Source organism: Octopus bimaculoides, chromosome 25 (genome assembly GCF_001194135.2).
Source record: "Octopus bimaculoides isolate UCB-OBI-ISO-001 chromosome 25, ASM119413v2, whole genome shotgun sequence".
Lineage (NCBI taxonomy): Eukaryota > Metazoa > Mollusca > Cephalopoda > Octopoda > Octopodidae > Octopus > Octopus bimaculoides.
In genome coordinates, this window is record NC_069005.1 from 11,088,612 (window position 1) to 11,103,449 (window position 14,838).

A 14,838-nucleotide genomic window follows, 5' to 3' on the forward strand; every position below is an offset into this window, starting at 1 on the left:
ATGTATGTATATATGTGTGTGTGTGTCTATATATATATATATATATATATATATATATATATATCTGAGAGATTTAGAAATATTATATTTCTAATTATTTGTGTGTGTGTGTGTGTGTGCAGGCATGACTGCTGTGTGGTCAAGAAGCTTGATTTGCAGCCATCTCCTTTCGGGTTTAGCTCCACTATGTGACACTTTGTGTAACTTTTCTATCAGTTTCATCGCATAACCACCTTCACACACTGGTTTATGCTTGTGCTCACTTGCCAGTGTCCACACTCATTGGCTGGCATCTGTTACTTTTACACACTGATTATTTGAAATGAATAGAATCGAGGTTGTATAAATTTGCATTTATGACAGCAGTCAAATTATGAACTGTTAATTTGTGAGTGGAACAGTCGCATAATACCACACAGATATTTAATTTTCTTTTGTTACATTTTTTTTTTTTCTCTTACAGCGAGACATAAATCCACGAAGAATAAATACCCGTAAGTTATCTCATCATTTTCTTTTAAAATTTTAATTTATGCACTTCATGTTATTCAAATTAGGTGTAATTGAATTCGGATTTAGTCCCATGTCAACCTTATTAGAACTCCAGCCATCCTTTTAGAAATATTTAGTGTTTCATGATTTAATGCGTTTGCATTATAAAGATGATGGAAAGCTGTGAATTTAAGGTTTTTGCTGCTACTTTTAGTATGTCAAGAGACCATGAAGAGATTCTTTTGTTGATTTGTCAGCTGACTACTCAATCAATTCAGTGCTTGTTAGCAGTAAGAATAGAAGATTTTACTGAAAAGCAAGCCCCTAAAATGACTCTCAAACCATCCTGTCTGTCAACTCGGCCATGCTATCATGGCAAAATGGTTGGATGTAGAAAAGTAAAATTTCATTTTAAGTGCTACAACATCCTTTAGCTGAACTCCCTTGTTAATGTGGAATAAGGACCTTATTTTGCTGGTTGGTGCTTTCAAATTGCTTCGCCAGTTAGTTGTCATGTGTTAGAAAAAGCAATTCAGTCTAGATTCAGCTTTTTAGATTAACTTTGTGGGGTAGGTGTCGGAAACCAGATTTGGCTGGTTCGATGAACATAAGACAGAAAACGAGTCAGATATGGCCAAATTAAGTGTTAAAAGATTAATGTAATTAGAATAGTCTTAAAATGTAGAAATCCAAATAAATACCAGTGGAGGTGCTTATTCCAAAACTCATCTTTTCTTTATACATTGTTAGAATTTTTTTGAATTATATTTTCTGAAGTACTAAGTTTAACAATATAAAATGTTTTTTGAAACGCTGCTTTGTCAGATAGTAGTGACCTTCAGTGAGGGCTTCCAACATTAAATAGTTTCACAGTCTTCATATAGGGTGTGGAAACATAGAATTAAGTTTGATAGTCTAAGAATTTTGATACATAATATAGTGCCTGGTCAAAATAATTTTCTCTGAACTGTTTTTATAATGGGTTTTATAATTATCATCCCCCTTTTAATCCGTTTTATCTCTTGTTGTAGCCAACCGACGACGAAATATTCGTCGGCATGAAGATGACCCAGCTCCAGAGTGGTTCACAGATGGACCAAATAGCAAAACAGATACCATCGAGCTACGTGGTTTTGAAAACACTGGAGAGCAGGCAGAAGAGGACATGGACGAGGTTAACATGCCTGTTGTAAACAGGAAGGAGTATCTCTCGCACATCAATGAAGAGGACATTGGTAGGATTTTAGTTGTATATTCATTGTTTTACTGTCGTTCCAGCTGTAATTTTTACCTTTTTTTTTTATCTGACTTCTTCTAGGATTACTTTATCTTGTCTATCCCAGCCTAGTGGTTAGGGTGTGGTTTTGATTTCTGGACAAGGTAGTATATTGTGGTCTTGAGATAAACACTTTATCATGTTTCCAGTCCACTAAGCTCTGATTACGAGCATTAACTGGGAAGTTAACCCTGGTGTTAACCTGGAAGTTCGTGGGGTATGCTGTAATCTCAGTTATTTCAACCAGGTTAAGCTCCAACCCTGTGAGTCATATGGTTCTTGACAGACACTACCAGGTCCAGAGATTGGATTATGGCTGTTACAGCACAAAGACTGCAAGGGGGTTTTAGTCAATTATATTGACCTAATATTTTGTCAGGTACTTTGTCAACTTCAGACGAGGACAAAAGGCTGTCAACCAAGCATAAGAGAAGATAGTCTATATGTTAGTCAATATTGCCTTTCACATCATCAAGCAACACAAACCAACATTAGAATTTTACATAGTTTTTGTAGTATACTCTTTTACACTTTTACTTGTTTCAGTCATTTGACTGTGGCCATGCTGGAGCACCGCCTTTTGTCAAGCAAATCGACCCCAGGGCTTATTCTTTGGAAGCCTAGTACTTATTCTATTGGTCTCTTTTGCCGCTAAGTTATGGGGATGTAAACACACCACCATCCGTTGTCAAGCAATGCTGGGGGGACAAATACACACACACACACACACACACACACACACACACACACACACACACACACACACACACACACACACACACACACACACACATATATATGCATACACATGATGGACTTCTTTCAGTTTCTGTCTACCAAATCCACTCAAGGCTTGGGTTGGCCTGAGGCTATAGTAGAAGACACTTGCCCAAGTACCACACAGTGGGAATGAACCCAGAACCATGTGGTTGCTAAGCAAGCTACTTACCATGCAGCCACTCAGTACATTGTTTATTAGAGAACTGGGATGTAGCTCAGTGTAATTGTAAATCATATTTGTAATTGATGTACACCAATTTGAGCTAGTGGACCTGTAGCTGTTTTTTTTTTTTTTTTAACGAGGTCTGTGTAACTGGTGCTTTCTTGGCAATTATGTTGCCAATTATTCTACCGAGTGCATGCCATTCCACCTTTCACAAATTTGTTGCAATTAGTTAAATCTCTGTAGATCCAAAATTTTTAAAATTTTGAATGAAATTACATATTGTATTACAGTGTATTGAATGGATTTTTCTCTTTTTCTCTCTCAGCTAACATCAGTGTGTCTGAGAGAAATGGCAGCTTGGAAACTAATGAATCCAGTTCTCCTGAGGATTCTCCACCCTCAGACAATGTCCATGGCACACCACCTCAAACATCGCCTTTCTTTGATCTTGATGAATTCTTCAAAATCAATATACCAATACTTGGGATGATGGTAAGTTCAGTTTGGCTGTACTTTTGAACCAGTTTCTAAAATACATGTGAAGTTGTTGTTTGTGCTCAAGTCAACTCTGATTGAGAAAGGACACTGATCCAGTGTTTCAGCTGTAACTAATGTTTTTTTGAATATCAAAAATAAAAACATTCTTATGTATCCTTTTTAAAGATTGAAGGGGTGATTTTAGGGAGATTTATATTACTGGTAGGCTGAGTGAGCACAGTCCCTTCAATGCTTCGCGTATGAAGGGTTTTGAGATAAGTTGTGATTAGGGTACCCTCACTTTAAATTGGTTTGTTCTTATAATCTGGCTGGTTAGATGATTGCTGTCAGACATAGGGAATGACAGTAACCGACTTGTTGTTGGCACTCCGTTGCTTACAACGTCGAGGGTTCCAGTTGATTCGATCAGCAGAACAGCCTGCTCGTGAATTTAACATGCAAGTGACAGCACTCCACAGACACGTGCACCCTCAACGTAATTCTCGGGGATATTCAGCGTGACACAGTGTGACAAGGCTGGCCCTTTGAAATAAAGGTACAACAGAAACAGGAAGTAAGAGTGAGAGAAAGTTGTAGTGAAAGAGTACAGCAGGGTTCGCCACCATCCCCTGCCAGAGCCTCGTGGAACTTTTAGGTGTTTTTGCTCAATAAACACTCACAACGCCCGGTCTGGGAATCGAAACCGCGATCCTATGACCGCGAGTCCGCTGCCCTAACCACTGGGCCATTGCGCCTCCACAGTAACTGACTAGACTCAGCATATTAAGTATATTTTCTATAGTCTGTAGTGTTAATTCAGTATTTTTCTCCATTTCAAATCTGGTTTATAGGTTTATTTGACCTTTAAGTGGGTGTCTTAAACATGAGAATTTGATCATTGTTGTATTTTTTTAATTAAAAAAAATTTTTACGCATTAGGACTTGAAAAATTTGGGTCTTTAGTCCTTAAAGTAGTAAAATTTTGTTTGAACCAATATTTGGCAAGCATATAAATCAGATGTTATACCCTAGAGACTTCCACATCCTGTTACAGGACAAGCACCACTCAACTATATGGATATTATTGGCAGATACAACATTAACTCTTTTGCATTCAGATTACTCTACCAAATGTAATGCCTATTTATTCACATTGTTTTAAAATATGATAGTTTATAACTTCAACATTGTGATTATTTTTAGACTGACATTGTAGGTCAGTTGTAAGAGGCCTGTTGTGATTAGTTGTAACATTAAACCGGTAGAATATTTTAGCCAGATATGGCTGGTTTAAATGCTAAAGGATTAAAGAGCTAAAGGGTTAAAGAGGGGCAAAATTGTGAGTTGTATCTTGGCTGTGGTTGCTTGAAGATGTTAACTAAATTGAAGTGTACTTGTTTGCTCAATGCTTTATTATTATTATATATTATTGAATGGGAGGAGATGTTTATGCTTATCTGAGGCCATGGGTCTGGCTTCAAGCTAACCTTAGTTATTAGCCAGTTGGTAAAACTTGATTAGAATGCTGTATTATAATTACAGCCCTGCTAGACAAGTATGTTATATGTGAGGTCCTTGTCTCACTTGTATATGCCATTTTTGACATGTTTTTGTCACTAATCACTTTACTGAGTTGGATTCATCATGCCACAAGCAATAAAGATGTTGTCCCATGGAAGGATTAGAGCCCTCTTTAACCAATATCAGTGTTCATGTGGTTGTAGCTTTTTCTTGTTAGTCACATGTTGGTGTAGATGGGGGTGGGGAAATGGTGATCTAATGTGGCTTGGTATAGAGGTCGTTTGTTCATATGGAAAGGGAGGGGTTGCACAAGTGGGAGTGAGACTCTCTCCATCGCTTTAATTTAGAGGGCCATACTGAGCAGCTGTCAAAGTTGCAAGAACGTGATGTTTGCTGCACCCCCCCCCTCCCTAAATGGCCTGTGATATACCATTGCAGCATGCACTGTTTAACCATTTCGATACTGATTCTCTTGAGACTTGCTCTTAGTTCTATATCAAATTTTAAAGTGACCTAAATCAGAAAATCAAAAAATAACTTCGTCAAAATTTTATGTTAATTTGTCCCAAACACCTTCACTCGTTAGCATTCAGGTTATTCTGTTAAATATAATAATTATTTATTCACATTGTTTTGAATGAACCATGACTTGGAGCTTTGAGATTTTGATAGTGTGATTGGTATTATTTTTAAAAAATTTTTTCCAACAATAATGTAGAATACATGCAAGAGGCTGGCTCAAGTAGAGTATTTGAGCTGGATATCATCTCCTCGTGTCCATTTTCTGTGCTGACATGGGTTGGATGGTTTGACACTGGGTGTTTGATACGGGGGTGTATTTTATGTGGCACTAACACTAGTGAGATTGCTAGGTAGCTGCAGGATAAGATCCCTCAACTGAGTGGGGTATGGACTGGAGGAATAAGAAACTACGGTTGAGGGAGAGGAGCAAGTGTCTTGCTGAAGAGGTGAATACATGGCTTGCCCACCTGGAAAGAGAAAAAGATATGAGGTTCAGGTATAATGTTAGTATGAGAGAGAATAGGATAGAAGAGCAGAAAAAGTGGACTGTGAAAATAGTGTGACATGATTAGAGATAGAGAATGAATTGGATGCAGAGGATAGCGGTTGAGTATTGGGGGAGTGAAGAAATGGGATAAAGTGTGTGTTGTGTATACATGTTGAATTTTATTTTTGTTTTTGGTGAAATTGAAGTGTGGTAGAAGCGAGTTGGTTACGTTTATATTTGATGCCTTAGTTTCTTCATGGTAATTCTATTTCCATTTTTGTTTGTAGGATGGTGGTTTGGAAGAAACTGATGTGACACAAGGTAGCAGGTTTAGCCGCTGGTTCAGTCAAACTGCCAACCATGACAACAACAGCAGGCGTTCCTCCATTGTTGAGGAGACAGGCTGTATACGAGGTAGGTCCACAATAATCTCCCTGGTTTGGGACAGGGGTGGGTAGCTGTTGGTATAACAGTACTTATATAGATACTCTGCTTAGCTCTGTAAGCGAGCAGATGCTCAGGAGCCATCTAAAGATCACAGTAATCCAAACATCTGAATACAGATTTATTAAAAAAAAAAAAGAATTCAGCCTATGTTTGTTCGAGCTAGGTTTTAATGGTGATAGTCTTATTTTCATTGCGGGATATATTATTCTTAGATATAAATTAAAACAAAAAAAAAACAAAAAAAATCTAAACATTTACAAAAATGAAGTTTGACAGATCCATGTCCACAAATCATCCGATAGCTGTGCTTTTGAAGACATGGAATAAAAAGAATTCTTCTGGGGAAAAAAAAAAAGGTATGAATGAGCAGGAGGATAAACAGATCTAAAATATGCTGCTGGACATCTGTCACTGAGGAACCCATAGCAGGGTGAAATCACGTGATCTGGCAGTCCTGGTGGCTGTAGCAGATGATTCTTGAATGTCACTGATATAATCTAAGCTTTTATGCACCACGTGTCATGGGAGATCCTCTTGAGATAAATAAAGCAGTATTTTGCGTTTTAACACAACCTCCATTAAGTACAGGTGCAAAATCAAGGTTTTGGAAACTTTGGTTCCAAAGTTTTTTTGGATTACTGATTTTCTGAACCAGGGATGGTCATGCTCTCAATTAAATATTAAATTAACTTGATTAAATGCAATTCATGTACCTGTACATTAGTATAAATGATACAAGTTTATCATTACTATTCTGTGCAAATTACTTGTAAATTAGTCTGGTAGCCATGGGAATTGCAAGTTCTTCATTAATTAATGTGGATTATAAGAGGTTCTGCACCATCAGTGTCTGGAAAGTCGGTGTTATGTCTTCATAAACACTTCAGAACAGATAGTTTTGTAAAAAGAATCAACGGTAGTTTCAAATGGGTTGGTTCCACAAAGAAGTAGGGCAGGGAAAAGACTAACCTTGTGTGTTTGTGTTGTAACTGGTAGGCTTAGGTTCTTGACTGGTTACTGTGTATATTTACCTGACACAGCACTTGGGTTTGGAATTGTTCTGATGATTGAATGCTTATTTTGCAGTACACTTGATTTGAAAAACTTGTTTAAAAAAAAATTGGTTCACGAAATTGCTAGAATTCTTAGCTCATTGCAGTGAGAACAGACTTCATCAAATCGTATAAACTTCTTTGTGTTTGTGTAAATATCATTTTGATTTGGCTAACCTTGTGTATCTATACAAAAGTAAAGTTCAAAACAAACTCCTTTTGGTCAATTTCAGTGTGTGGAGTCAGCTGTGTGTTGAGCTTTGACATGCCATTGACAATTGAATTTTGAACCAATCAACTGCTCCAAAAATATCTTACACACACACACACACACACACACACACATGCTTACACATACATCATACATTTTTAATGCCAAGTTTCATCTCACATGTCCTGATATCAGTTGAAAAGCAGTTCTAGTGTTATTTTTATCTTTAACCCTCTTTTTATTGTGAAAATCAGAAATATCCACTTGAGATTTTGTTACCCTTAACTGCAGGAAGCTGTTTTAATATGCCAATCTAGCAATCTCTCTTTTGTTGAGGAATGATGTTTGAAACTATATTTTGCTGTGATAAATCAACTTTATCAAGGCAACATGACTTGCAGAAAATACTCATTCTATGCTATGATAGATATCTGATATTACCGGAATAATCTTGAAATTTAAATGATTGATTAGTTAGTTGGTTAGATTGATAACGAATTGACTAACAATTAAGCAGTGGTAAAAGAGACACTCGAGGTAGACCTTGAAATTAAATTTTACAGTTAAGGGGTTAACCTTGGTTTTCCATAATAAACACTGAAATGGAAAGATTGGTCATTCATACTCGGAGAAACTGAACATTTAGATGCAGGTTTGGCTGTGGTTAAGCCATTTGCTTTGCAACCATGTCGTTCTGGGTTAATTTTCATGGCACAGCACCCCGAGAAAGTGTTTGCTTCTATAGTAGCGGGCCATTCAATGCCTTGTGTATTTGGTAAACGAAAACTGCATGGAAGCCAGTTGTGTGTGCATACCCCAATCCATGACAGCATGGAAGACTGGTGATAACACATGTGTAATATACATATGTGTGTTTCTCTGTACTTGATAACCAGTGTTGGTTTGTTTACATTCTCGTAACTGAGCTGATTGGCAAAAAGAGACCTGTTGAATATGTACCAGACATTAAGTACTGGAAGTGGAGGCGCAATGGCCCAGTGGTTAGGGCAGCGGACTCGTGGTCATAGGATCATGGTTTCGATTCCCAGACCGGGCGTTGTGAGTGTTTATTGAGCGAAAAACACTTAAAAGCTCCACGAGGCTCCGGCAGGGGATGGTGGCGAACCCTGCTGTACTCTTGCACCACAACTTTCTCTCACTCTTACTTCCTGTTTCTGTTGTACCTGTAATTCAAAGGGGTCAGCCTTGTCACGCTCTGTGTCACGCTGAATATCCCTGAGAACTACGTTAAGGGTACACGTGTTTGTGGAGTGCTCAGCCACTTGCACGTTAATTTCACGAGCAGGCTGTTCCGTTGATCGCATCAACTGGAACCCTTGACGTCGTAAGCGACGGAGTGCCAACAAGTACTGGAATCATTTTGCTTGGCCGAAACCAGTGATCTTTATAAAAAGTGAAAAAATATCCAAAGATAACCTATTTAATGTTTAATAGTTTTTATGAAGTCTGTTCTATTATCTGTTATGTATTAATGTTGATGTTAATCATGTTTAATTACTGATTTTGAGTTTATACTAATTGTGTTAATTTTCATGCTCACATTTACATTTCTAACTGTATTTTTTAAAAATATTTTCAATATTTGATGTTTGGTTTACATATTTTTTTTTAATGCAGAACACTGAATTTTTATTTTTGAAAACATTTTTACATTCTAGTATTCAATTTATTTAAAAACCATTTTCTATGTGTTGCTTTTGTCTCAAAGTTGTCTGTAAAATGTGCTTAATGGTAGCTAGTTTTTACATTTTTTTTTTCTTTGTGCAATTCATTCCACTTATCTGGCAAGGATACTTTCGACCACTTTCGAATAATGATATAACTAGAAGCTTAAGATTTCTAAAATATTTTTTGGGGAAAATGAAAAAAAATAACTAATAGATTTTAAGTTTTTAATGTAGAAACGCATACTTATTTCAAAGCATACAATATCTTATTTTTACATTTTGTTTTAAAGTTAATATTCCTGTTTCCTTTTCAATTTCTTTTTTTTTTTCGTGTTTCTAAAATCACATTCTGCCCTAGAATTATTCAGGAATAGAAGTATCAGATTTTTTTTTTTCTTTAAAGTACAACTTCAATGTCTATCTTCTGTCCCCTTTATTAAACTTTAGCTCAATTATTATTAAACAAGGAAGTTGCTGGCAGAATCATCATCACGTCTGCCAAAATGCCTATTGGCATTTCTTCCAGTTCTTTATGTTGGGAGCTTAACTCCTGCCAAGGTCCATTTTGCTTTTTGGTTCATTTTGGGCCCCATAAAGTACCAGTCAAATACTGGGGTTGATGTAAACAACTTGCTCCCTCCCTTAAAATTATTGGTTTTGTGTCAATTTGAAGCAATTTTTATTAAACTCTATTACTAAAACTTAGATCAATTATTAACCTTTCTATAATCATGGTATCTCAGTGCTGTGATTATAGAAATGTTAATAATTGATCACGGTATTGACCAAACTATTGGACATTGGACATCGCTGGTTACAATGCGCTTTGCATTGTTTTAGCTTTTAAACGCGACCACCCCACTGGCTCGGCTTTGACAGGAGCTGGCAAGGTCATGGCTGCACCAAATTCCATTGTCTGCTTTTTATGTGGAACCAGCACCAGTGCCTATTTACATGTCACCTTAGTTTTAGGACACAAATTCTGTTGAGGTGGGCTGGTCTTTTTGAGTACAGCAATGCACTACATATCTTGGTCCTCTGTCATCTCCTTTGTAAGGCTCAGCATTTTGAGATTGGCCTTCAGTACTTCATCCCATATCTTCCTGGGTCTCCCTCTTACACAACTTCCCTCCTCTTTAAGTGATTGGCACTTATGCAACTGTCTTCATCCATCTGCATCATGTGACCAAACTAGTGCAATCTCCTGTCATACATATTGCATATTGTTCCTGTTGTCCTTAACTTTTCTCTCAATACACTAGTGCTCTGTTGCACATGTACACTGACAACACATCCAGTGGAGTATACCAGCTTCATTCCTATTTATTCTTCACATATCCTTTGCATTCGGGCCCACATCTCACTACCATGTGGCATTGCAGTTTGTACACATGCATTATACAATCTTCCTTTCCTTTGGAGAGAGAGAGAGAGAGAGACCTTTGCCAAGTGAAAACTCTTTGAACTTTCTCCATCCTGTTCTTATTCTAGCAATTACACTTTCTGTACCACCTCCTCCACTGCGAATTAGGTCACCTCGACAGCAGAAATTATTTACAGCTTCCAGAGATCCTCTGGGACATCAGAGGAAATCAGTTTCCATTTATCTGTGGTCTTAATGACTCCTGTAAATCTTCCACACGTAAACACTACCTTCTCTGTTAACCTTCCTAGTATTCCACTGCATCTCGTGTGTCCATAGCCTGCACTGGGAACACTGAATGGAATCAATGTCTGGAATTACATTTTAGTTTAGTATCTTTTTTTTCCCTCCATAAAAGGAGACAGGCATGTGAACTAAACACTAGATTCTGTTCAAATTAAAATCTGGTAGTTGAGTGTTTTATCAAATCTATCTACTTAATGATGGTAAGACTTAATTACTTCTTAGCAATTGATTTTTAAAGTTTAAATTTATTCACATGCGCACACACATTTATTTATATATATATATATATATGTGTGTGTGTGTGTATGTGCATAAATATACTTGTATGGTTGGTTATTTAAAAAAAAATTTTTTTTTTTTTGTTACATATTTTTTTTCTTAATCTAATCAGATCTGATTGAAACACACAGTTCTACTACAATTTCCTCCTCCTCAACTTCCCAAACTATTATGGGAGTATCAAGTATGCATCCATCTCAGGACCCTCTCATCCAACATCGTAATCATCAACTTCAACAACTGCAGCAGCAGCAGCAACAGCAGCAGCCACAACCACCACCACCACCACCACAACAACATCACCCCCCTCCCTATCACCACAAGCCACCCTCACAGCAACAGCCATCACTCCCACCAGTTACACAGTTACAACAAATGCATTCATTGCAACCATCTTCACTACCACCAGCATTACAACATCAACTATCGCAACCAATACAGCAGTCAGAAGACACAGGTAATTCCCTGTTTTCCTTGGGTCCCCACCCAGTGAATAGTCGTACATTATCGCCACCTCTACCATCTCGAGCACCACCATCACCCCAATCGGAGCAGCAGCAGTCGTTAGGGCCGAGCATCCTGTCGGGTATTGCTCCTTCACAGGGTAGTATTGTGTCCAGCAAAAGGGCCATCTTGGAGTCACTTAATCAGGACACCACCACCACAACCATTACCACCACCAACACCACCGCCAACAACATCAACAACCACCACCACCACCACCACCACCACCACAGCAGCAGCAACAACTCTGTATTGGAATCTCTTTTCAACTTAAACTGTCCAGTCCCTGAAAAACCAGATTCAGGTAAGCTTGACTTTTGTGGTCTACTGAAATGGTCGCATACTTATTTGTAACCTATCATCGACTATCTTTACACCCTTCCCCTGTTCCCCTCCCAGTTTTTGAGTTTGGAAACTGAGCTGGAAACTTTTTCAATCTTACTCTGTAATTTAGTTACGATTATTATTATTGATGTTACAATGTAATTTCTCTCTAGGAATTGTTATACTGTTAATTAAAGGTTAACTCTTTTGTGTGCAAGTATGCTATTTTTTTTTTTTTTAATTCATGTCCCTGTCCTACACATTTTAACCCTTTCGTTACCGTATTATTTTGAGATGCTCTGTGTTTCTTTCAATTATTTCAAATATAACAAAGAATTTAGTAAAATAACTTAAGCTAGTGTTTTTTAATTCAAAACTTAGGAAAACGGTACATTTGTACCACAGGACTAGAGCCGGTTTCAGCCGCGTTGGTAATGAAAGGGTTAAACAGGTGTTTTTTTTGGGTTTTTTTACATAGTATTAAGAAATGCTGTTTTACTTAAAAATTTATCTGGAATCCCCTTACATCTACCTACCATTTAATGTTTTAAGTAAATTGTAGATCTGATTAATGGGTAAATGGTCTTGAAATTAAAAATTAGGTGGTAGATTTGCCAGATTCATTGAAGAAACAGTGGGTAGCAGTTAGTCTTTGTAAAATTTCTCTAGCATGGTTCAATGTTAAAAACGTTTGTACTTGATGTTTGTTGTCAATGTATGACTAATTTTTCAGAAACCTCTGGACTGTTCTGTCACATGGCATGGAGTTACACACACATACACACTCTAAGTTGATATAGATGTGTGGGGAAGGGGTCACATGAGACTTGAATTGTTTTATGTTAATTTCACCTGTGTGATGCCATGCATGACCAACATTTACACTCGTGCATGACCAAGATTACCATTTGGCTTGATGGGGATTATTGTTGTATCTCTTTCTCATGTTCTCTCTTTTCTCTCTCTTTATTTCTCTCTTTCTCTCTCTTTCTCTCTCTTTCTCTCTTTCTCTCTCTCTCTCTCTCTCTCTCTCCACCTTTCCCTGGCCTCCTTCTCCTCCTCTTTCTTCTGTCTCCCATCCATTCCTCCATGGTGGTCTCCCATCCATTCCTCCATGGTGGTGGCTTGTCTGTCCCTCTTCAGTCTCGCATTAATCACTGATGAAATTTGCTTTACGTTACTGTTCAGAATACGTGTGAAAGTCAAGTTTTGATTGAATATTTAATATCTCTGGGTGTGAGAGATATTAATGTACAAGGAATTAAAATTTTTGTTAAAATTTGATCTTTTTCTTTTAGAAAAGCAAACAAAAAAACAAACCTGAGCTGTATGCTAATTAAGACAGGCAACTATCACTGTATTAAAGGCCAATTACTCAAACTAAATTTTAATTATTAATCAGAAATTTTAGTGTTTATAGTGTCTCAAAAATACAGATTCTTTAGAGAGTACAATCTTTTTTGTTTTGCATGATATTGCAATAGACACAGGTGTGTTTCACTCTTAGAAATCTGTACTTTTTTTTTTGAGACACTGAATTTAATTTAATACTAATGTCTTAACATTTTCTGTTAAAAATTAAAAAAAAAAATTGTAATAAGAATTACCAAATTGAATTAACATTTTTTTGAAATTCTTTCAAAACTTTACTAAAAAATTTCATTGGTCATAGGTAACAATGTGAGTTTTTTTTCTTAACACAATTCTTTCAGATGGTTTTTGTAAAATATTCTACAACATGCCTCTATTTCTGCTGTTTTAAAAGCGTCTTCTGACCAATTTTTTTTTTCTTTTTCCCCTTGTCCCTTCTGATTCAATATTTTTAGGGAGTCCTACCAATGTCAATGTGCACGATGCTTCTGCTCAACTCAAAGCCTTACTGTTTGGTAAAGCTGGGCGAGATTCTGTTGCTGCCTCTCCAACGCCTGGTATAAATGCCTATGGTATGTAGACTCTTCTTTCGTATTCTGTTGCTTCTACTACTACTTCCTACAATTAAGACCTTTATTTACTGGCTATTAAACTTGCTGGTTTCTAACGAGTACCAGATCATGCATTTTGGGAGGAGAAATATAATCTATATATATATTATATTTCTCCTTCCAAAATGCATGACCTGGTACCTGTTCTGCCAACATGTTGTGGACTGGTTTAACTTTCGTAGGTGTCCCCGACTTCTGAACATCTCCCCGGCCGAACTCTCGGCCCTTCGATGTCTCTGACGCCGCAAAGACATTATCATAAAACAGCCAACCAGAGTGGAGGTGTGGTGGTGTGGCGTGCAGATCTCTACAAGGTTGAAGCTCTCCGCCAACTTCAAGACACCTCTTTCTGTTGCTCTTTGCCCTCTAACCCCATGCCTACCTACCAACAGACTGTCCTCCACTATCCACAATCTCATCTCCTCCTCCTGTTTCCTTCCCACTGCCTCCACCTACATTGTCTGCACTCCTCGGACCTCCACCATTTGCTTCCTTCAGAAAATCCGCAAGCCCAACAAGATGTTAAAATGCTGAGTTGACTTAAAACTATTAAGGGCAATTAGAGAAAAGCGAATATAATGGGCTGCTTAGAACATAAGGTCCAAATTTTGAATTGGCCAATGTGGGTGTACTTTGATTAGGGTAACATATCTATGAAAGAGTGGTACCCGTTATTAACTTGCCAGACACACTGGGGGGGGGGGAGAAGTTAAGTTGATGGAGGTCAGAAAGAGCAACTCCTTCCCACCCATGCAACACAGAAATAAAACAGATGTTATGAATTTAAAAAAAAAAAAAAATTTTAATTTAAAGTGTATGATACAATGTTTTTATATGTTTGTTAGCAGTCTTAACTGAAATATATTGGTTTCAAATTCTGGCACTGCAAGTTCATGGAAGGGTGTAAGATGATTACATTGGCGCCACTGTCCAACTGGTACTTATTTTATCGACTCTCCAA

General features: G+C 37.4%; 1 protein-coding gene across 6 annotated transcripts in view; it reads left to right on the forward strand.

Moving 5' to 3' along the window:
• The window catches only part of LOC106872957 (eukaryotic translation initiation factor 4E transporter), a 115,629-nt gene that overhangs the window by 74,875 nt on the left and 25,916 nt on the right, over positions 1 to 14,838 (forward strand). For 5 of the 6 annotated variants that reach the window (XM_052976797.1, XM_052976795.1, XM_052976796.1 and 2 more), the window contains exons 7-12: positions 464 to 494; positions 1,524 to 1,727; positions 3,040 to 3,206; positions 6,009 to 6,135; positions 11,180 to 11,875; positions 13,722 to 13,838. In XM_052976797.1, coding sequence (XP_052832757.1) covers positions 464 to 494; positions 1,524 to 1,727; positions 3,040 to 3,206; positions 6,009 to 6,135; positions 11,180 to 11,875; positions 13,722 to 13,838 — 1,342 coding nt within the window. The remainder of the gene's footprint in view (positions 1 to 463; positions 495 to 1,523; positions 1,728 to 3,039; positions 3,207 to 6,008; positions 6,136 to 11,179; positions 11,876 to 13,721; positions 13,839 to 14,838) is intronic. The other variant, XM_052976798.1, reaches the window with a different exon arrangement.